Below are 23,136 nucleotides of genomic sequence, written 5' to 3' on the forward strand. Positions count from 1 at the left end.
CTTTATTTCAGTCAGTGTATGCTTAATTTCTAGTTGGTCCTTTATCACAACATCGAGGGTCTCATTAGATTTCTTGAGGGTCTCATTAAGTTTATCGGCGGTTTCTAGAAAATTCTTGCAAAACCTAAAAAGTGTGGTTTTGAACTCTATATCCAGTAGTTTGCTTTCCTCCATTTCTGTCATTTGTGTCCTGTTTCTTTGTCTCAGCATCTGTTATGCTTTGCTGTGTCGATAGAGTGGCTTTCTGTGCTAAGTGTCCCAATTACCTGAGGTAGACACTCTTGGTGCACCCCCTTGTGGGCTTTGTGCACAGCAGGAGCTACAGAGAGACCTGCAGATTCCTCTTCTTTGTTTGGGGTTTGGAGGTGCCCAGATGAGGCCCACCTTTGAAGCAATGCAAGCTGCTGTGGGTCCTTGGGCCTTCTTTTGGATGTTCTGGGTCTCTCTGACCCAGCTGCAGTTTGCTATGTATTTTTAGATTGCAAAGGGCCAGGCCATTCATATGCAAAAGCCTCTGCACACAGCTTGGGTGGGGCGGGGTCTCAGGGAATCAACTGGGTGGAGCAAGCAGCTATGGCTGATCCTCAGCCCTGCCCTAAGAGGCCCCGGGTCTCAGTGTCCCTTGGTAATTGCTTCAGGCACCTCTGAGAGAAAGTCGCCCTTGAGTTCTGCCCGATGCTAGACAGTCCAGTTTCTCCCCGTATGGGTCTGGGTCCCCAGAGACTCACCCAGAACTGGAGTTCAGATCAGTTGGGAGCTTGTGTCTCCCTCCCGATTGAAAAAGACAACCGCGTCTTCAGTTGCCAGCCCTTTCCGAGTGCACCTCCGTACCTCTGCACTTTACTTCCGCAGCTCCTCTGAGTCTCAGTGTGCCTTTCTCTTTCCTTCTAGTTGTAGAATTTCCACTCAGCCAGCCGTCCTGTGATTCTGGATGATGTCTGTTTTGTCTTTTAGTTGTATTAATATATATATATATATATATATATATAATTTTTTTCTTTTTAATATATTTTATTGATTTTTTTACAGAGAGGAAGGGAGAGGGATAGAGAGTCAGAAACATCGATGAGAGAGAAACATCGATCAGCTTCCTCCTGCACACCCCCTACTGGGTATGTGCCCGCAACCAAGGTACATGCCCTTGACAGGAATCAAACCTGGAACCCTTGAGTCTGCAGGCTGACGCTCAATCCACTGAGCCAAACCGGTCAGGGCTTAGTTGTGTTTTTGAAGTGGTTGTGAGAGGCAGCAATTTCAGGTGTTTACCTATGCAGCCATTTTGGTTTCTCTTTGTAATACAGCTTTTTAACCCACTCATCTGCTGATGGGCACTTAGGCTGTTTCTAAATCTTAGCTATGGTGAATTGTGCTGCTATGAATATAGGGGTGCATATATCCTTTCTGATTGATGTTTCTGCTTCCTTGGGATATATTCCTAGAAGTGGGATCACTGGGTCAAATGGGAGTTCCATTTTTAGCTTTTTGAGGAAACTCCGTACTGTTTTCCTAATGGCTGCACCAGTTTGCATTCCCACCAGCAGTGCACAAGGGTTCCTTTTTCTCCACATCCTCGCCAGCACTTGTCATTTGTTGATTTGTTGATGATAGCCATTCTGACAGGTGTGAGGTGGTATCTCATTGTTGTTTTGATTTGCATCTCTCAGATAATTAGTGACTTTGAGCATGTTTTCATATGTCTCTTGGCCTTCTGTATGTCCACTTTCAAAAAGTGTCTATTTAGATCCTTTGCCCATTTTTTGATTGGATTGTTTATCTTCCTTTTGTTAAGTTGTATGAATTTCCTATAAATTTTGGAGATTAAACCCTTATTGGATGTAACATTGGCAAATATGTTCTCCCATGCAGTGGGCTTTCTTGTTGTTTTGTTGATGGCTTCTTTTGCTGTGCAGAAGCTTTTTATTTTGATGTAGTCCCATTTGTTTATTTTCTCCTTAGTTTCCATTGTCATAGGAGATGTATCAGTAAAGATATAGCCAGGATATATGTCTGATATTTTGCTGCCTATGGATTCTTCTAAGATTTTTATGATTTTCGGTCTTACATTTAGTCTTTTATCCATTTTGAGTTTATTCTTGTGTATGGTATAAATTGGTGATCTAGTTTCATTTTTTTGCATGTATCTGTCCAATTTTCCCAACACCATTTATTGAAGAGACTCTCTTGACTCCATTGTAAAAAAAAAAAAAAAAAAAAAAAAAAAAAAAAAAACGTTTTAAAAAGTCACAATTTTTAGGTCTTTAATCATGAGGTTTTAAAATGGTGGGTTTGGTTCAAGTATGGTAAATTGGAAAAAGTACTAGACTAGCAATTCCTTCCATTCTTGCCAATGGTGTTGAACCTTGAGAGAACCACACAACTTCCCTGAACCTATTTCTCTGCCAAAATGGTCCGATGCACAACTTATCTACCTCAAAGGTTACTTCAGGGTTCAATGACACAGTTGGTCCAAGCTGTACAGAAATGATATGCTTGTGCAAAAGGCAAACGTTACCACTCTATCATTAGGCCTAAGAGAAAGTATTAAGGAGACATTTTCTAGGAACAAAAAGATAAAAATATTAAATACTGAGCAAGGTGATGGTGGAAGCAAAGACTAAGACAAATTATGTTCTTCAGCAAAAGAGGGAACCTTTTTTTTAAAGGTGGGGACTCTGTAATGGTACAGAGTGGAGCAACGGATTAGAAATTGGTTCCTTATATCGATTGTGGGTGATGACAGCTATACCTGGAAAAATGGGAAAAGAACTGGTATCTTCCCTCATTGCTATCTAAACTTTAGCACAGCCAAAGCAGGCATAGCACATCAAGGAGGGGAAGCATGAGGGTGCCTGGCACCACTCGGGACTTGGATGCAGACTGAGTATGTAACACGGCCGTGTTACAAGGGAAGGAATCACGTTTTCCAAAACTAAAAGCTAACAGGTACTTCATCTGTGAAGAAATTTTTTGATCTGTAGGTTTATGATTCTAGAATGATGGGATAGCAGCTGCCTATCCATCATCCTGTATCCACAAAACTAAGCACAAATAACTAATTAAATGTTCAATCTTTTTTGACTTAAAAATCATGCTTTCTTAAACTTAAGCATTCTCCTATCTTCTCTATATGGAGAAAAAGTGATACTCCCATAAATTCTAATGACAGAACAGAAGTCAGCAAACTATCTCTTAAAGAGGTGAAAGTAAATATTTTAGACTCTGGGAATCAGGTTTTGTTAGCAGCCACTCAACTCTGTCTTTGTAGGGAAAAGCAGCAATTGACAATCTGTAGATGAATGGATGTGGCTATGGTCCAATAAACTTTATTTACAAAAACAGACAGTGGTTGGGACTTGGCCCAAAGATAGTTGTTTGTCTCCCCCTTGAAAGAATGCTAGGTAGAAACTTGCTAATTGGATACCAGACATTTTCCTCAATGGATTGTGTGAATGTGTATATATATTCTGCATATTTCTTGCTATTTCATAATTCACAAACATTAGTTGAGGTGAGATGGAACCCAACAAAACAGGCATGATTTTCTTCATCATAGGAGAATGCTTTTGAGTACAGTAAGTTTTTATTTAACATCGTCAGTAGGTTCTGCAACGTTAAGCAAAGCAACATAAAACGAAACAAATTTGCCCTAACTGGTTTGGCTCAGTGGATGGAGCATCAGCCTGTGGACTCAGGGGTCCCAGGTTCGATTCCGGTCAAGGGCATGTACCTTGGTTGCGAGCACATCCCCAGAAGGGTGTGTGCAGAAGGCAGCTGATCAATGTTTCTCTCTCATCGATGTTTCTGGCTCTCTATCCCTCTCCCTTCCTCTCTGTAAAAAAAATAAAAATAAAAAATCAATAAAATATATTAAAAAAAACGCAACAAATTTTACCACAGGCTAACCATATACTCAAGAGTCGAGTTCCTATGTTAGTCCCTATGCCATCGAACAAAATGATGTTATCTGAGACCCTGCTGGACTGAGCTCATCTTTTAGTTCAGGGGTGGGGAACCTTGTTTCTGCCAAGGGCCATTTGAATATTTACAGCGTCATTCGTGAGCCATACAAAATTATCAACTTAAAAATTAGCCTGCTATATTTGGTTAACTCACCCCTAATGCCTTGGCAGGGTCAGACCAAATGATTTCACAGGCCTTATATGGCCTGTGGGCCGGATGTTCCCCATCCCTGCTTTAGGTACTTACAAATTTGTTTTTCTTTTTTGGTGAAACTGTTGTCAACTTTAATTACAAAAATGGAGATTTATTTTACTAGGAGGGTAGTTAATATCATTTCTTTAGAAGCTTAGTTTTTTTTGAAGGGATAGATTTTATTGTTAAACATGGAGTCAGAATATGCTATAAATGCGTTGGGTTCCTTGAACACAGAAGATAATATACCAATTAAGTTCAAATAATTTCCCCTACAAAATTTTTGTGCAAGCATAACAAGTAATACCTTCTAATTTTCCTATAGCCATTAATAACCAAAAATAGTCTTGCTGACATAGTGAACTCAAACTCCACCAATTTAAAAGGGTCTCAACTAATTTTCCATTCATCTAAAATAAGGGCAGCACTCCTGACTGTTTTTATGCATAGTAACCTGAGAGGATAAGAAAAGCCAAAAAAAAAAAAAAAAAAAAAAATACTTGAGATCCAAGTGTACAGTGATCTAAGTATCACTATGAAATTTCGGGAATTCAATGATTTAAAAAACCTCAAGGTCATGAAAAATAAGAGCAAAATTTAAGAACACTTCCTATATAATAAAAGCCTAATATGCAAATTGTCCCCTCTGGTGGTGGTTCGACCAAGAGACCGGGAGTTCAACCGTTCGCTATTACGTGTGCTGACCACCAGGGGACGACGCGGAACATGGCAGGCGTCAGTGTCGAGCTGTGACCTCTCGCCGGCTACCTGGGGGCGGGGGTGATGGGGATAGAGGTGTGGTGAGAACGCGGGATGTCTGCCCGAGCTTGCTCTCACTTCCCCTGGATGCCAGGGCTCGAATGCCACGCCCCACTGCACTCAGGTGCTGGGTGCCCGTGAGTAGCCCGCCCGGCACTCGCGCCACATCTTCTGGGTGAGCTGGGCCACAGCTGCCAGGACCGCAGGGGCCAGTTCATGCAGGAGCTGGTCTGAGAGGCTGAGAGAGCATGCTGCCCGCCCAGCTTCCATGTGGCGCCACTGGGCAGCCCAGAGGCCCACGCTGCACCCTGGCTTGTGGCGTCCAGCTGTGCTCACCACATCTCCGTGTGGGGAATTGGGTACTGTGACTCAGGTGGAGGGGAGCGCACGGGAGCCCAGGTGCTGCCCATGGCCCAGAGGTCAGCTGGGACTTGCCCTTCCATGCCAGACGCTCACACTTCGATCGCCGGCCAGGCCTAGGGACTACACCCGTGTAGGAATTTTGTGCACTGGGCCTCTAGTATGATTACAAACTATGTTCCTATACATACATACCTATGCTAAAGTTTCATTTATAAATTAGGCAGATTAAGAGATTAACAACAATAAAATAGAATAATTATATTAATAATCTCCAGTAATTCTTTTATTTTTCAGTCCAAACCTATTCCTGAATCTACTTGATGCCACTCATTTCCGGGGACCCCTTGCTTAAGTCTTCCTATGGGCTCAATTCTTGCTGGTGCAACACAAAGCAGGATGGCACCAGATTTTATCACGCTACAAAACAGCGCACAATTTACAATGTATGTTTCTATCTGGAATTTTCCATTTAATATTTTTGGATCATAGGTAACTGAAATCATGGAGCACAAAACTGTGGATAAGGGGATACTACTGTATATAGATTAATGACCCAAGAAAATCGCATTGCTAAATCACTCATGCTAAGAAGCTCTTACAAGTAAATTTCCCTAAATGAAGAGTCTATTCCCAGGCCTCTCTTATTTCTTAAACACATGCAGTTTCACATATTTTGAAAATAAATAGAATTACAAAGACATATGGAAAAGCACTCAGTTCTATATCAAAACTATATAGGTCAAGAAATGGCTAGGCAACAGTGAGAGATTCAAAATGTCAATCACTTATGTTTATGGATTTATTTTTTTAAAAAAACCTCATTTTTCACAATGGTTTGCTCTCAACACTAAAGGTGCAAAATTCTTACATTATATTTTCATCTATTACAATGTAGTTAGAGATAAGAAAAAGCTGGATTAAAAATATGATCTCATCAAAATGACCATGAGCACATTTCTATCTAATAGAAAATGTTAGATCACTGCATGACAAACTACGTAATAATTATACAACAGCATGCCAATTAACATGTTAGTAAACAAGTGCTAAATTTTTACTTTTCCTAAGATGATAGTTCTTAAATATTTTCAATTAACTTTTAAAGAGAAAAGGTAACCATATATATTAAGGACATTATAAATAAGTCTCCTAACTTCCCATGCATTTACTAACAGTCTATAGAGCTCAACAGCCTCTATAATATGCAGGCAATATAAATAGAAAAAAAAAAAGGAGGCTTCCTGTCCCACTTCTAATAAATTGCAGAGGCATAATATTTTCTCAAGTTCATTTTATTAACAAAAAGAGCAAACTGTTTTGAAAAGCAAACCATGAATCATAGCAACTGGCAACACATTAGACATGGAAAAGTGAGTATTAAGTAAAATATAAGCAGATGAGATGCCTCTCACATGTATATATATTCATGCTTTTTCAATAGTCTCAGTCAACTTTCAGTGTAATTTTCACCAACAGTCTAGCAGCTCAAACACAAATGCAGGAGCACAATGGCAAAAGTTTGGCAACTACTTTGGGCTCATTCCAAGTATGAAAGAAACCTATACCACAGTTTCATGTAAACCTGCAATTTGTATTTCTTTAAATGTCCCTGACACTGAAATCAATGTCCAACTAATGAAAAAAAGGAGAACAAGAGGACATTAAATACTTGTACTTTAGAGGCAGAAAAAATGAGATACTTTAAATGATCTTATATGTGTTCATATAACCAGGAATATAACCAACCCACATTAACTTATTTACTAGTAAAAATACACTTGTAAAAGTCACACAATAGAAAGATTATGAGCCATTGATCAGTGTGCCTGCACTTGAAAAAACACACGAAAAGATAAATAAGTTAACTTTAGTTAGTGTAGTGTTACTTCAGTCATTCACATAATAAAGTATCTACAGGACAGAATCTACACATAAGTAATTTTTCTGTTCACTAATCTACAGGCACTAATGAAACTATACACTGATTAAAACCCAAAAGCCAGTCACTTAAACACAACTGAGCATCTAGCCAAAAACAGGACAGCACCGGCGGCGAGCGTCACTGAGCGCATGCACGTCTCTGGGGACATTTTTCGGCAGTTACTTGCCCTTCTGTTGTAGTCGACAAACTGCTCTTTAAGAATATACTACTTTACTAAATTAATTAAGGACTACATGTTTATTTACTACATCACACAGAATTCTTCCCACACTTTTTTTCCTGTGTACTAAAGTCTTCTACTAGAATTATGCTACTTTCTAAAGTTTCATAATTATCATTTCAGGTAGATATGATGAAAAAAATTAGACAAAATCTGACAGATGACAATTTGAGCACCAACTACAGCATATTTCAGGGTCAAGATAGCTTGCAAGTCAGTTCTCTTGGTTTGAAAATTACCTTCCACTGTTGTCTTCAGTATTGAAGCTGAGATCTTCAAGGCCTATTTGTTCACCATCAGGAAAACTGGAATGCGTATCTAAGATAAAAAAGAAAAGAAAAACAGATTACATTTTCTTTTTTTTTAATTTTGCAATATTGGGGGACCAGGCGGGCAAGTCCCGAAGGACTTCCTCTCCTTGTGCTTAGGTCTCACCAAGCTTTTATTCATCTGGGATGCACTCATAGCATAGCCCTTAGGCAGGTGGCCCCATTAACAGGCAGACTAGCCCATCAGCAAGGATTTACATAATAATAAATGGGAATTAAGGGAACTAAGGTGAAGATGCTTCAGCTATTATTACCTAAATTAACTGGGTGGTTCCTAGATTAACTGGGTGGTGCAGTTCTGACCTTTGCTAGGACTTCAAAGGTTACTAGCTTTTGGGGGTCTCTGTTTAAACTCAGCTAGTGAAGACAATGAATGGACTCCGGCATCTCCCCCAGATTACATTTTCTAATGACCAGTATTTTTTTGCATGTCTTTACATGATCTTACCAAGTATGGTATTTAAGCAATGAAGACTTGCTGGGTTGTGAACAAAGCTGTCTTTAGGGAATTTGTGACCTGAGTCAGGTGCAAGCAAACCCAAGGAGAAATAAAAGAGAAAAGAAAGGTGCAACAGATATCCACAGTTAGAAAATGAAAGGCACTGCCTCACTTTGTCCTCCAGGGACACTGTGGGGGCAGCTGAAGAAGGAACAGGAAATGGTGATGTACACTCTGAAGACTGTATAAACATAAAATGTATTGTAAAGCCAATTAAATTGCACAAATATCACGAAAACACCTACCAGCATTCAAAAACTTGCCAAAAGTTGGCTGCTGCTTTTGGAAAGAAAAAACTACTGAAAGTGTTTTAATACTTAAAAATCATCAAATGCGTGGCTCTCTATTAGACACTAGATAGAACATGAGGGAAATACGTAAAATATAAAGCTGACAATTAGCATAAGCCTGGCAACATTCTCATCCCAGGAATTCTTCTGAATGCTCAGATTGATCATTAAGGTCTCTGGATAAAATTAACAGTGGGTGATAGATGTTAACTAAACTTACTGTGGCAATCATTTTGCAATACATACATGCGTATATACACAAAACATTATGTTTAATACCTTAAACAAACCAAAAATATTAACAATGGGTTTCTCTCAGTGAGTTTTTTTCCTAAGACATTTTTGGGAGGAAGAGGAAATAATAACTTATGATTCCATTATCTGCATATATTTCTAGAAAAATCAGAAAAAGTTCTAGACTATAAATATTTCTAAAAAGAAAAAAGTCAAACATCTGAAACCTCCCTAGGGGCTGGCAAACATCTACTACAGATGGGCAGAGAGTAAATACGAGTACGTAGGTACCACAGGCCACAAATGGACTCTGTTTTATAACTTTACAACAGAAAAGCTATTCTTAAAGGACCACAGGCTATACTGGAGCAGGTTCCCGACCCCTGCTTCACTCATAAGTAGCACCCATTAGGTGTCTGACCAGCCAAATATTACCTACTGATTTTCTTCAGTTCTCACCATTTAGTTTACCCCATATATATTAGTATTGTCTCATAAATGACAATAATTAAAACAGAAAGAGAAGCAGAAACAGAAGCAAATCATCATCAGCAGCAGAATTGGCTCTATTCATCTCCATGAAGTGACACCAGGCTCTGCACCTTCATCTGGGGGCTGTGCTGTGAAAGCGTCGTTGAATCCGCCCAGGCTGGTGTGCTCTTCCTGCTCCTCGTTCTCGGTGTCACATTCCACATCACTGTCGCTACTCATTCCTGCTAGGAAAGAAGGGAAGAACATGTCTCTGACAAGCAGCCACTTCATGTGAAAGGCAGAGGAAATCTTACAACTAAACTGTGATTCCCACTGAATTTTACATTGAATGCCAAGACAATATAAGACACCACACAAGCCGAAACCGGTTTGGCTCAGTGGATAGAGCGTCGGCCTGTGGACTGAAAGGTCCCGGGTTCGATTCCGGTCAAGGGCATGTACCTGGGTTGTGGGCACATCCCCAGTAGGAGATGTGCAGGAGGCAGCTAATCGATGTTTCTCTCTCATCGATGTTTCTAACTATCTATCCCTCTCCCTTCCTCTCTGTAAAAAATCAATAAAATAAAATAAATAAAAAATAAAAAAAAGACACCACACAAAACAAGGAAAACCAACTACACAAACCTCAGTTCTAATTATTAGAGCAGTGGTCTTATTTTTGTCCTCAAAGATTAAAATTACCCTTTCCACAGTACCTGAATTTGAAACCAGTATTAATTTCATTATACTGAGAATTTTTTTTTCTGAAATCACACTGTATTTTCTAGAATCATAAGAGATAACAGTAACTCTCAATCCCGACTGGACATACATATAATTGTTTCTAGCCTAAAACATATAAACATGTTACGTAAACAAAATACACATTTATCTGCATATGCATGTTTAAAAAAATTCCAGTAATTCTAGCAATAAATGAGTTACTATCCCATTTGGGCCTCCAATTTTGTATTTGTGTACTTAAGCTGATTTTTAAGAGAAAAAGTCTATAGAAAGTATTTTTATTACAAGAAGATAGTGATCAAGAAAATCTGAGAATATATCTGCTACACACCCTTATAAATGGTGGAAAAAAAGTAACCTTAAAATATTATTTTAACTAAGAGCCACATTTAAAAGAAAGAAGTGAAAAAGCCACAGCTGCCAAAAGGAGCAGGAGAAGGGAGACCAGTGGGTCCAGCACCACAGTTGTCCAGAGGGTGTAACGTGAGGGTCTTTCACACTCCCTTGGGGATGGGGGGGTGGGGGGGGGGAATCTTTGGACCTACCACAGAAGAGAGTCAATACTGAGACTAAAACTCTGCCTACTGGCATAGAAAGACAGCAGGGAATTTTGTCTGTTTTTGCTAGGCTCAGTTCATATAAGAATTCAAACTAAAGCCTGTGTACTTAAACAACTTAGGTTTGGGATTTAAAGTTAAGGTTCAAAGATCAGAAAATTAACATAAAAATGGGCCAGCGGCTAGGGTTATTTGAACAAAGCAAATGCAAAATCCTTTGAAGGGAAGGCTCTAGGTAAAGGGAGCAAGCACATCCCATCCAGTCTTTCCCACTGAATGGAACTATAAATGTGGACAGAATGCATGAAGCCGCTATTTAAGGACTCTGAAAAGTAAATAGAAACAAGCATATTGGTATAGACCAGAATTTGAAGTACCACCAAATTGGCAGATTTAAACAAGACTCAGAGTCTCATAAAATCATATTAAAAATGTCCAGGATACAATCCAAAATTACCTCAGCCAATGAAGAACCAGAAAAAGATAATCAACAAATATCAATGCTGAGATGACAGAGATGTTGAAATGATCTAACAAAGAACTTCAAAGTAGATATAAAAATGCTCATGAACACTCTTGAAACTTGTTAAAAACCTCTCTGGAGGAACGCTTCCACAATCCAGGTACGAAATTATCATAGAAAAAAGAAAATAAAGAATTCTTGAAGGGTAGGGTTAGGAGTCTCAAAAAGTTGTGTTCCAATCAAAATTTACAAAACAAACAAATAATGTGGATTACAACATTACAATCCATCTGAAGAGTCAAGCAGATATACAGACAGAACAACACCATGAATCTTTCACTATCATGAAATAACTTGTAAAAGACTAATGTGGAAAACAAAAGGATGCTTTTTAAATTACTAAGTACTTCTAGAAATGAAAGATATAGTCATTTAAAAATTAAAATATTAATAGATGAATTTAGGAAGTTGAAAAATAGGTTGCAAGCTTAAAGATAGAACTGAGGAAATTACCCAATCACCACAGAAAAATGAGATGAAAATTATAAAAGAGGTTTAAGAAACAAGGGGATAAAAGGGAATGTTTCAAACATACTGCCACAGAGATAGCAAAAGTAACAAAGGAGAGGGATAATATATTAGGAGAAAGTGGCTGTGAATTTCCCAGGATTAATGAAAAACATTCTGAATAGAATGAAAATTAAAATATAACTACCAATAGCTCTGGAATGTGGCTATAGCAGTGTTTAAAGGGAAAGTTAAAGCATTAACGGCTTTTATTAGAAAAGAGAAAAAGGTCTCAAATTAATGATCAAAGTACCCACTTTAAGAAACTAGAGCCGAAACTGGTTTGGCTCAGTGGATAGAGCGTCGGCCTGCGGACTGAAAGGTCCCAGGTTCGATTCCAGTCAAGGGCATGTACCTGGGTTGCGGGCACATGGCACGTCCCCAGTAGGAGATGTGCAGGAGGCAGCTGATTGGTGTTTCTCTCTCATCGATGTTTCTAACTCTCTATCTCTCTCCCTTCCTCTCTGTAAAAAATCAATATATTAAAAAAAAAAAAAAAAAGGGGACACATATACCCAAAGGGAGAAAAATAAAGAACAGAAATAAAATTATCAGAAAAATAATAGAAAAAGCTTCTAAAGAGACTTTAAAAATAGCAAACAAAATCCAGTATCAGGAATAGAAGAGGGGACATCACTACAGATCCTACAGACATTAAAAGGACAATAAGCGAATAGAAACAATTTAATGCTCATGAAATCAAGAACATGGATGGAAAGGACAAATTCTTTGATTCAGACACAAACTACCAAAGTTCATTCAGATAAAAATATAGGTAACTTGAATGGGTATTTTAACTACTAAAGAAATACAATTTGCAGTAAAAAGCAAACAACCAAAAACAACAACAAAAAACCACCTTCCAACAAAGAAAACTAGCTACAGATGGCTTCACTGGTGAACTCTTCCCCTTCTGTTTTCAAGAAGAGTTTATGTAGTACTAGAGGCCTGATGCACAAAATCCGGGCAAGAGTAGGCATTCCTTCACCCTGGCTGCCTACACTGGCTTCCCTCTCACAGCCCTGGCTCGAAGGCAGGTCTAATTAGCATATTATGCTTTTATTATTATAAGATTATTTCTCCCTTAACTATTTAGAAGACACAGGCAATGTATGGATATCTCTGAAATCTCATTTTTAAAGTATGTCTTTATTGATTTATTTTTAAAAATGTTTGTATTGATTTCAGAGTGGAAGAGAAACATCGATGATGAGAGAGAATCATCGATCAGCCGACACCTGTGTGCTCCCCCATCAGGAGGAAGTCCGTAACCCCAGCATGTGCCCTGACCCAGAATCCAACCGTGACCTCCTGGTTCATAGGTCAACGACACTCAATCACTGAGCTACACTGGCTGGGCTGATATCTCTTTAGCAAAGAAAAGGAGAGAAAAAATTACTTCCTGCTCTAGAAAGTGAACAGTGACTATTTAGAGACCAAACCACCACTTCCATGAAGCAACACCACCACCACCTTGTGGCCTTTCCTGGAACTGTTCTGAAAACAATAAAACCCAGTTCTTGAAATTTAGGCACAAATATTACCTCTTGGAACTGGTTCAGAATTCCTGACAGATACTAACCTTCAGGATGCACCAACTGAAATTCTCTGGATTTCCCAAAAACATAACTTATTCTTTAAATACTTACAACATTACAACATTTTTCAAACTCTTCATTTAAAAAACTATTTAATTTGTAGTACTTCTAAGAACTGTAGGCTACAGTGAATATTCCTGGATAGTATTCAAATAATGTAACATTTAGAACTTTTAGCAAGGTTTATAGTACTGCATATAGAATCATAGGTGGAAAATGCCAATTAAAACAATTATTTTGTTTCCCAAACACCTATTTCTTATAACACTACTCATAAGATTCCTGTATAGTATAAACCCATGAATATTTACACAGCAGCTGATAGGGCCATGCACACTTATAAAATGACAAAGCTATATTAACCAGAACTGATTTGCTTGTGATCACTTCTTTCCAAGGTGCTCCTGTTTATCTTAACCTTTGATTCCAGGTATCAATATTTTCAGTTTCTATTTTCAACTTGCTGTAATTGGATTCCTTCAAACCAGTCATGTTTCTGTACTGATTAAGATGGATTCTAACAGGAGAATTAGAGTAACTTTTCCATTTTTTTATTTGAATCATTTTCCTCAGGATTCAGGAAAACATACATTTTTCCAAGAAATACTGCATGAAAAAACTACTACTGGTCTCTTATCAAGTCTTAAGATGTGGAAGTGCCCTAGCTTTGTAAATATAACGAGAAAGACAAATTAAAATTAGTCTCTTGACCTCTAGCATTTAATAGCTGGACTACTAGGTCAAAAGGTCCTGTACAACTTATTACCATCAGTAACTGAGAGAGAGCAAACACTTTCAAATATTTTCATTTTTTTGAAATGAGACTAGCCTTTATCCAGCAACAGGCCTCAAGCTCTCTGCTATGCCTTGCCCCATATACTGCAAAGTCTACCTACCCACTGCATGAAGCAGTAATAATTAAAGCAAACTAGTGATGTTTCATCTACTCTAAGAAATTTGAGTACTGGACCTTTCTTGATCTCACTAGAAGGTGTCAACAGGTTTTCACACAACTGGCTGTTACTGATAGTAATAATAAGGTACCATTAAACATAAGATGTTTTAGAGATGTTAGTGTGGAAAAAATTTGAAATAGGGTATTTCTACATCAAGCGCCTACCACACTTTTTGAGCACCCTTATGCTCAGTACTGTAAAAGCCAGCTTTCGAGTTGTAGCTCCTTATTCACGGGCGCTCAAATTTCTGATGCTTGGAAAATACATTAACCACTTGGTATACCAAAAACTTATGCTTCACCTGTCTTCTTCCTTTCTAACAGAACCCCAATATTGTTTCACATTACCATGGAAAATGGGCCACAGAGGGAACCAAATGTTTAAACTTTGCCAAGTTTCCTTTTCTTGCCAGTGATTGAGATATAAGAGGAAATTAGATGTTGTTGAGAAAGGCTTTCCTTGTAGATAGACACACAGAAATAATCCTTCCTTACTCCCAGAATGTGTTGACTCTATATAAAGTTTAGGACTGCAGCAACTAACTTGCCATCCTGAGGGGAGCTGAGCCAACTCACTGAGTGGCAGAATAAAATATGACAGTGAGTGGCTAAATTTTCCAACCCTTAAACTGCCTTATCAGAATTAGGCGAAACTTCTTGTTATTACAAGAGTAAATCTTTCATACTGTTTAAGCCAGCTAGTTTGAGTTTTTGTAATATGTTAAAGGCTCTTAATCAATATTCCAAAATATTGATTTTGGAGCATCACTTTGTATTCCCCTTAGATAGGCTGCCAGTGAGGTCTGTACCAAGTGTGCCACAGCTCTGCTCAGGAATGGGTGTTTTGATACCCATGTCTTCACCGAAAGGGATCTATCTGTGCTACTTCAGTAGGAACTTAAGCAGAGCACAGTTTCCAGTTTTAGACAAACCAAGAAAGAATCTGGTCTACCCACAGGCATCCTGTAGAGGAGGGGTGAGGCACCCTTATTCTGCTAGGGCCATTTGGATATTTATAACATCATTCGAGGGCCATACAAAATAATCAACTTAAAAATCAGCCTGCTATATTTGGTCAAACATTTAATTAACTCACCCCTAATGCCTTGGGCAGGGCCAGACCAAATGATTCTGCGAGCCTCATACGGCCCGTGGGGCGGAAGTTCCCCAACCCTGCTGTAGGGTATCAACTGGGGGAAAGAAGGGGAGAGTCAAGCTTTTCAGCATCAAGCCATTAAGCATAAGATTAATACAAGCTTTTCTCATATGGTCCCCGTTAGAAAGAAAAGGCTGGTTGATATATGTCATATGTAAGAAAAGTCAAATTTTACTGACACTCAAGAACTTTAAGAGACCACTTCGGTAGTCCCAAATTCTTACCTAGTAAATACAAGTAATACTTTCTTTAGACAGCTTGAGAAAGTGAGAGGGGGAGAAAAGGTGGCAGTGGAGGAAGAAAAAAAGAGAGACGCCAACCCACAGTGATCTGACACAGAAAATTTTCTCTTAGGTATATGGCTCCAATAGAGCCTTGTTGTTCTTAAGCATGGATACAAGAAAAACACACCGAACTTTCCACCAAGGTTTACCAGTGTGAAAAATAAAGGTTTTTTGATAATAGGCTCCTGCTGATGATAAAATACCCACAGCAGTGAGTAAGGCCCCATTCCCCTCTCACAAAGCAAATTCCAAAAGACAGGAGCTCCTTTTGTCCACTGTGCTCCCTCCTTCCAGCCTCATCACTTAGTCTCCTTCTCACTGCCTATCCTGAGACGCCAGCGGTAAACTGACAAATGCAAGGGTGTACTTCTGGGGCACTGCTGATCTGCACGTTTACAACAACTTTTCTTTTTTTTTTAAATTTTTTTTTTAAAATGTATTTTATTGATTTTTTACAGAGAGGAAGGGAGAGAGATAGAGAGTTAGAAACATTGATGAGAGAGACATCGATCAGCTGCCTCCTGCACATCTCCCACCGGGGATGTGCCCGCAACCCAGGTACATGCCCTTGACCGGAATCGAACCCGGGACCCTTCAGTCCACAGGCCAACGCTCTATCCACTGAGCCAAACCGGTTTCGGCAACAACAACTTTTCTTTCTGAGTTTTAGGTGCTTTATATCATAAGATTCCTTACATAAAAGAAAATGTGTTACTGAGTAACACTGACTACTTAGTAAATATTACCAATTATTTTTATTATTACATATTTGTTCTTTGAGCTCCCTATAAACCCTATTACAGCAATCATCTTTTTTTTTTTAATATATTTTTATTGATTTCAGAGAGGAAGGTAGAGGAAGAAAGAGACAGAAACATCAATAAATGAGAATCATTGATTGGCTGCCTCCTGCACGCCCCGATACTGGGGATCGAGCCCACAACCTGGGCATGTGCCCTTGACTGGAATCAAACCTAGGACCCTTCAGTCCACAGGCTGATACTCTATCCACTGAGCCAAACCACTCATCATTTTATATTATAACTAGAGGCCCGGTGCACGAAATTCGTGTATGGGGGGTGTTAGGGTAGGGGTCCCCTCAGGTCAGCCTGCACCCTTTCCAATCCAGGACCCCTTGGTCATACATCCCTTCTCACAATCCTGGACCACTGGCTCCTAATTGTTCAACTGCCTGCCTGCCTGCCTGGTCGCCCCTAACTGGCCTGGTTGCCCCCAACTGCCTAGTCACCCCTCATTGCCCCCCCTGCCAGCCTAATTGCCCCCAACTACCCCCTTGCCGACCTGGTCGCCCCCAATTGCCCCCCTCTGCCAGCCTGGTCGCTCCCAACTGCTCACCCTGCTGGCCTGGTTGGCCTCAACTGCCCCTCCCCACCCCCACAAGCCTGGTAGCCCCTCACGGCCCCCACGCCAGCCTGGTTGCCCCATGCAGCCTGCTGTTCAGTCGTCCCTCACTAACCTCCCTGCCAGCCTGGTAGCCTCAGGCAGCCTGCTTGTCCAGTCTTTTGGTCATCCCTCACTAACCCCCTGCTGACCTGGTCATTCATAGGCAGCCATCTTGTGAGGATGTGAGGGTTAATTTGCATATTACCTCTTTATTATATAGGATTGGCTATTAATTGGTTTCTTTGAAACTGACCCAGTTGTTTCCATTGTCTCCTTGCCTCCCTCCCACCACCCACACACATAGGGGTGAGGAAAAGTAGATTTACAGTTGTGAGTATGCAAAACACGGAATTTTCTTGTATTATTATTAACCAGAGGCTGGGTGCACAAAAATTTGTGCACTCGGGGGGAGGGTCCCTCAGCCCAGCACATGCCCTGGAGCAGTCTGGGACCCCTTGGGGGATGACCACCTGCTGGCTTAGGCCCGCTCCCCGGGGGATTGGGCCGAAGCTGGCAATCAAACATACCTCTGGCAGGCCGGGAGCCCTCGGGGGATGTCCACTTGCCAGCGGGAGCAGGCCTAAGCTGCAGTCTGACATTCTTAGTGATGCTGAGGAGGCAGGAGAGGCTCCCACCACCACCGCTGTACTGGCAGCCGTCAGCCTGGCTTGTGGCTGAGCAGAACTCCCCCCGTGGGTGTGCACTGACCATCAGCGGGCAGCTCCTGCATTGAGCGTCTGCCCTCTGGTGGTCAGTGTGTGTCATAGTGACCAGTCATTCTCAGTCGTTCTGCTGTTAGGGTCAGTTTGCATATTACCCTTTTACTATATAGGATAGAGGCCTGGTGCATGGGTGGAGGCTGGCTGGTTTGCCCTGAAGGGTGTCCCGGATCAGGGTGGGGGTCCTGCTGGGGTGCCTGGCCAGCCTGGGTGAGGGGCTAATGGCTGTTTGCAGCTGGTCACACCCCCTTCATGGTGGGGGTCCCCACGGGGGTGCCTGGACAGCCTAGGTGAGTGACTGATGGCTCTCTGCAGGCTGGTCACACTCCCTTTAGGGTGGGGGGTCCCCACTGGGTTCCCTGGCCAGCCTGGGTGAGGAGCTGATGGCTGTTTTCAGGCTGGCCACATCCCCTTTAGGGTGGGGGGGTCCCCACTGGGTTGCCTGGCCAGTCTGGGTGAGGGGCTGAGGGCCGTTTTCAGGCTGGCCAATCCCCCCGATGACGGAAGCTCCCAGCCTCTCCTTTTTTTCTTATTCTTTTTTATTCTGGGATTTATTTACTTTCTATAATTGAAACTTTGTAGCCTTGAGAGGATCTCAGAGCCGGCCAGGGAGGGCGGGAGGGAAGCTTGGTTTCCTCCATCGCCAGGGACAACCAAGCCGCCTGCTCACTCCAGCTCCGTGGCTGCCGGCTGCCATCTTGGTTGGGTTAATTTGCATATAGTCGCTCTGATTGGCTGGTGGGCATGGCTTAAGGCATAGTGAAGGTACGGTCAATTTGCACGTTTGTCTTTTATTAGTGTTGATTCTTGTATTCCTTATTTTTCCTTTTTGAACAACTATAAACCTACATTTGCCAACCCCTGTATATCCAGTATACTGGAGAGCTATAACCTGCTCCCATTTGTAGTCAGGAACTACTCTGGCAAGTAATTTAAAAATATACATATTTTTAATTGATTTCAAAATAGAAGGGAGAGGGAGAGATAGAAACATGATGAGAGAGAATCATTGATCGACTGTCTCCTGTATGCCTCACGCTGGGGATTGTGACTGCAACCTGGGCATGTGCCCTGACTGGGAATCAAACCATGATCTCCTAGTTTATAGGTCGACACTCAACCACTGAGCCATGCTAGTGAGGCAGGCAAGTAATTCTCAAGGAGTAGTCATCCCTGGTTGAATCATTCAACTGAACCAGTGGCTCTCAACTGGGGATGACTGCCTCCATGGAGACATTTGGCAATGTCTGAACATTTTTGGTTATTGCAACTCGGAGGAGGTAGTACTGAAACCTAGTGGGTAAAAACAAGGATGCAGCTAAACATTCTACAATGCACAGGGCAGCCTCCTACAATAAAGATCATCTGGTCCAAAATGTCAATAGTGCCAAAGTAGAGAAACCCTGAACTAGCAGGTTCAGAAATTATCAGCATCATATGCAATGCCAGGCAAATTAGAAGTATTTGTCATAAATGCTGCATTAATATAAGGAATTCCAGTACATGCTGTAGTAATTTAAGACACTATAGTTTATAATCATATATATAAATATAGGGAAATAAACCCCTACAGGTCCTTTAAATAAAGAACAATCACAATATTTCTTTCTTAATGTTTTAACAATCAACACTTCACTTTTAAAATCCTTTCCATTTAACCTCTTCTACTGAAATAATGCTGCTCACACCACAGGAATACCAACTAAGAGGGAAGACCAAAATGTTGAATGTTCTTTCACTGGAAAACTTGAAAATGCCACCACCCACATGCCCTCTCACAGGGTAGCCAGTGTGCTGGCACCTGTATGCATGCTTTGAGCTACAACTCATCAATCACTGAAATTCAAGTAAGTGCAGAGGTGGAAGGTGGCAGTTTTACTGAGATTTTTAAAATTTTCAATGTTAAATATTAATGAAGTTGACTCGTGGTTCTGCTAACATAAAAAGAACACAGCAAGGGCAATACACATAAGCCCTGTTTCAAACACCTTCCAAATTACAAAATGTCTTCTATACTTTTAGATAAAGAATGAGGAACCTGAAAGAACATGTAGAATACTAGAAATGTAATTGAAAATGAACTTGCAGGTTTTTTTAAAAAAAATGGTTAAAGTATGGGATACTTCTACAAGAGCAAAGCAGTACAAACATTAATAAAGACTCACTTTAAAAGATGAAGGATTGGGGGGAAACCAAGATGGCAGCATAGGTAAGCTGAAATTGCTGCCTCGCACAATCACTTCAAAAATACAACTAAAAGACAAAACGGACATCATCCAGAACCACAGGAAGGCTGGCTGAGTGGAAATTCTACAACTAGAAGGAAAGAGAAAAGCACACTGAGACTCAGAGGAGGTGTAGAAGTAAAGTGCACAGGTACGGAGGCGCATGCGGAAAGGGCTGGCAACTGAGGACACAGTTGTCTTTTTCAATTGGGAGGGAGTCACATGCTCCCGCTCTGAACTCCAGTTCCATGAGTCTCCGGGGACCCAGGACTCATACAGGGAGAAACTGGACTGTCTGGCAGTGGGCGGAACTTGAGGGCGGCTTTCTCCCAGAGGTGCTTGCAGGAATTACCTCGGGACACTGAGACCCCGGGCCTCTTAGGGCAGGACTAAGGATCAGCCATAGCTGTTTGCTCCGCCCTGTTGATTCCCTGAGACCCCACCTCACCCAAGCTGTGTGCAGAGGCTTTTGCATATGAATGATCTGGCCCTTTACAATCTAAAATTACCTAACAAACTGCAGCTGGGTCAGAGAGACCCAGAACATCCAAAAGAAGGCTCAAGGCCCCACAGCAGCTTGCATTGCTTCACAGCTAGGCCTCATCTGGGCACCTCCAAACCCCAAACAAAGAAGAGGAATCTGCAGATCTCCCCATAGCTCCTGCTGGGTAGCCTTAGGCAGAGGCTAAATTAGCACCTCCTTAGAGATCCAAGAGCCAGTGTACCCAGTGGTCAGAGTGGAACCATCCAGATTACAACTCCTCAGATCCATAAGGGACACACTCAGGGGGCAGACTCTGAGCACCAAAGCCCCACTGAAGCAAGTCTTGCCCCATAAGAGTGTCTCCAGCACAGAAGTTCTCCCACCATAGACACAGCTGATTCTCACAGCCAATTGGCCTAGAGGTCAATTCCTCCCAGTGATACCAACTACAACCAAGGCTTAACTACAAGACTGTGCACACAGCCCACAAAGGGGTGTACCAAGAGTGTCCACCTCAGGTGATTGGGGAGGCTGAGCCACTGACCCCTATAGGACACCTGGCATAGAAAGCCACCCTATCAACACAAGGAAGCAGCCAAAATGCAGAGACAAAGAAACAGGTCACAAATGGCAGAAATGGAGGAAAGCAAACTACTGGATATAGAGTTCAAAACCAAACTTATGAGGTTTTTCAAGAATTTTCTAGAAACCGCCAATAAATTTAGTGAGACCGTCAATAAATCTAGTGAGACCCTCAAGGATATGAAAAAGGACCAACTAGAAATTAAGCATACACTGACTGAAATGAAGAATATTATACAGAGATCCAATAGCAGACTAGAGGATCCCAAGAATCAAGTCAAAGATTTGAAATACGAAGAAGTAAAAAAACACCCAACCAGAAAAGCAAAAAGAAAAAAGAATCCAAAAATATGAAGATAGTGTAAGGAGCCTCTGGCACAACTTCAAGAGAACCAACATCCGAATTATAGGGGTGCCAGAAGAAGAGAGAGGATAAGATATTGAAAACCTATTTGAAGAAATAATGACAGAAAACTTCCCCTACCTGGTGAAAGAAATATAAGTCCAGAAAGCACAGAGAACCCCAAACAAAAGGAATCCAAAGAGGACCACACCAAGACACATCATAATTAAAATGCCAAGGGCAAAAGACAAAGAGAGAATCTTAAAAGCAGCAAGAGAAAAACAGTTACCTACAAGGGAGTACCCATACGACTGTCAGCTGATTTCTCAACAGAAACTATGCAGGCCAGAAGGGAGTGGAAAGAAATATTCAAAGTGATGAATACCAAGAACCTACAACCAAGATTACTTTATCCAGCAAAGCTAGCATTCAGAATTGAAGGTCAGATAAAGAGCTTCACCGGTAAGAAAAAGCTAAAGGAGTTCATCACCACCAAACCAGTATTATATGAAATGCTGAAAAGTATTCTTTAAGAAGAAGAAGAAGAAAAAGGTAAAGATAAAAATTATTAACAACAAATACTTATCTATCAACAAGTGAATCTAAAAATCAAGGTAATAAATAATTTGATGAACAGAATAATCTGGTGAATATAATAGAATCAGGGGCATAGAAAGGGAGTGGAATGACAATTCTTGGGGGAAATGGGTGTGGAGGGTGCTGGAAGAGACTGGACAAAAATCGTACACCTATGGATGAGGAGAGTGGGGGGGGGGGGGGCGGTTAAGGGCAGAGGGTGGGGTGGGAACCGGGTGGAGGGGAGCTATGGGGGAAAAAAAGAGGAACAACTATAATAATCTGAACAATAAAGATTTAATTAAAAAAAAGATGAAGGATTAACACTTAATATTCTAATTACTGTTTTGCATATGTCTCCCCCATAAGACTGAATATATTTAATTTCATCTTTGCATTATCTAACAAAAACTCAATGACTGGCATGTAGGTGGCTTAATATATTAACTGAATAAGCAGATAAACTATCTTATAAATTTTCCCCTCCTGTAAATGTCTAGTAAGACATGTCCTTTAATGTAATCAAGTATCCATTTTGCCTTCCCCTTTGCTTAATGACCTAGTAAATAAAATTCAGTGGCACAATAGATGTTGTGTTTAGATTAAGGAATCAGATATTGCCTCAATAGCTTTTAAAAAAAAAAAATACTTTTATTGATTTCAGAGAGAGAGGGAGAGATAGAAACATCGATGAGAGGGAATCATTGATCGGCTGCCTCCTGCATGCCTCTCCCCACACTGGGGATCAAGCCCGCAACTCAGGCATGTGCCCTTGAACGGAATCGAACCTGGGACCCTTCAGTCTACAGACCGACACTCTATCAACTGAGCCAAACCGCTCTATCCACTGAGCCAAACCGGCTAGGGCGCCTCAATAACTTTTTAATTAACCAGTTAACTGCCACACGTCCAAAACGGAGACCATCCCCACATGCCACAATATTTTGAATTTAATTGCATCTATACATGCTTATGGCATAAAAAGGGTTAAACCAACCAATCCACACCACCACCACCACCTCCTGCCTAATTATGACTTGTCATTCCTTACCTTCCTCAGGGGCAGCTGAAGCTCCTTCAGGCAGTATAGCCTGTAATTCCCCAGTTTCAGAATTATTTTCCAAGTCAGTCATTTGCATTCCTTCCAGACGACCTCCTTTAACATTAGCCCTCAAAGAAGAAGAAAACAACTTGATATTTTTCTATAACTACTCACTAAT

At 40.9% G+C, this 23,136-nt stretch overlaps 1 protein-coding gene across 12 annotated transcripts in view; it reads right to left on the reverse strand.

The window, feature by feature from the left end:
- The window catches only part of TRIM37 (tripartite motif containing 37), a 173,010-nt gene that overhangs the window by 85,295 nt on the left and 64,579 nt on the right, over positions 1-23,136 (reverse strand). For 7 of the 12 annotated variants that reach the window (XR_011468499.1, XM_070395335.1, XM_070395333.1 and 4 more), the window contains exons 22-24: positions 22,968-23,086; positions 9,391-9,504; positions 7,676-7,754 (exon numbers count right to left, since the gene is read on the reverse strand). Coding sequence is in view for 11 of the 12 variants with exons in the window: in XM_070395335.1 (XP_070251436.1) it covers positions 7,676-7,754; positions 9,391-9,504; positions 22,968-23,086 (312 nt within the window). In the remaining variant the exon portion in view is untranslated. Of the gene's footprint in view, positions 1-1,955; positions 2,186-3,768; positions 3,830-6,548; positions 7,755-9,390; positions 9,505-22,967; positions 23,087-23,136 lie in introns of those variants that run through there. The other 5 variants (XM_070395327.1, XM_070395328.1, XM_070395331.1 and 2 more) reach the window with 5 other exon arrangements.

This window comes from Myotis yumanensis, unplaced genomic scaffold (genome assembly GCF_028538775.1).
Source record: "Myotis yumanensis isolate MYYU_CA2020_CCGP unplaced genomic scaffold, mMyoYum1.0.hap1 SCAF_16, whole genome shotgun sequence".
NCBI lineage: Eukaryota > Metazoa > Chordata > Mammalia > Chiroptera > Vespertilionidae > Myotis > Myotis yumanensis.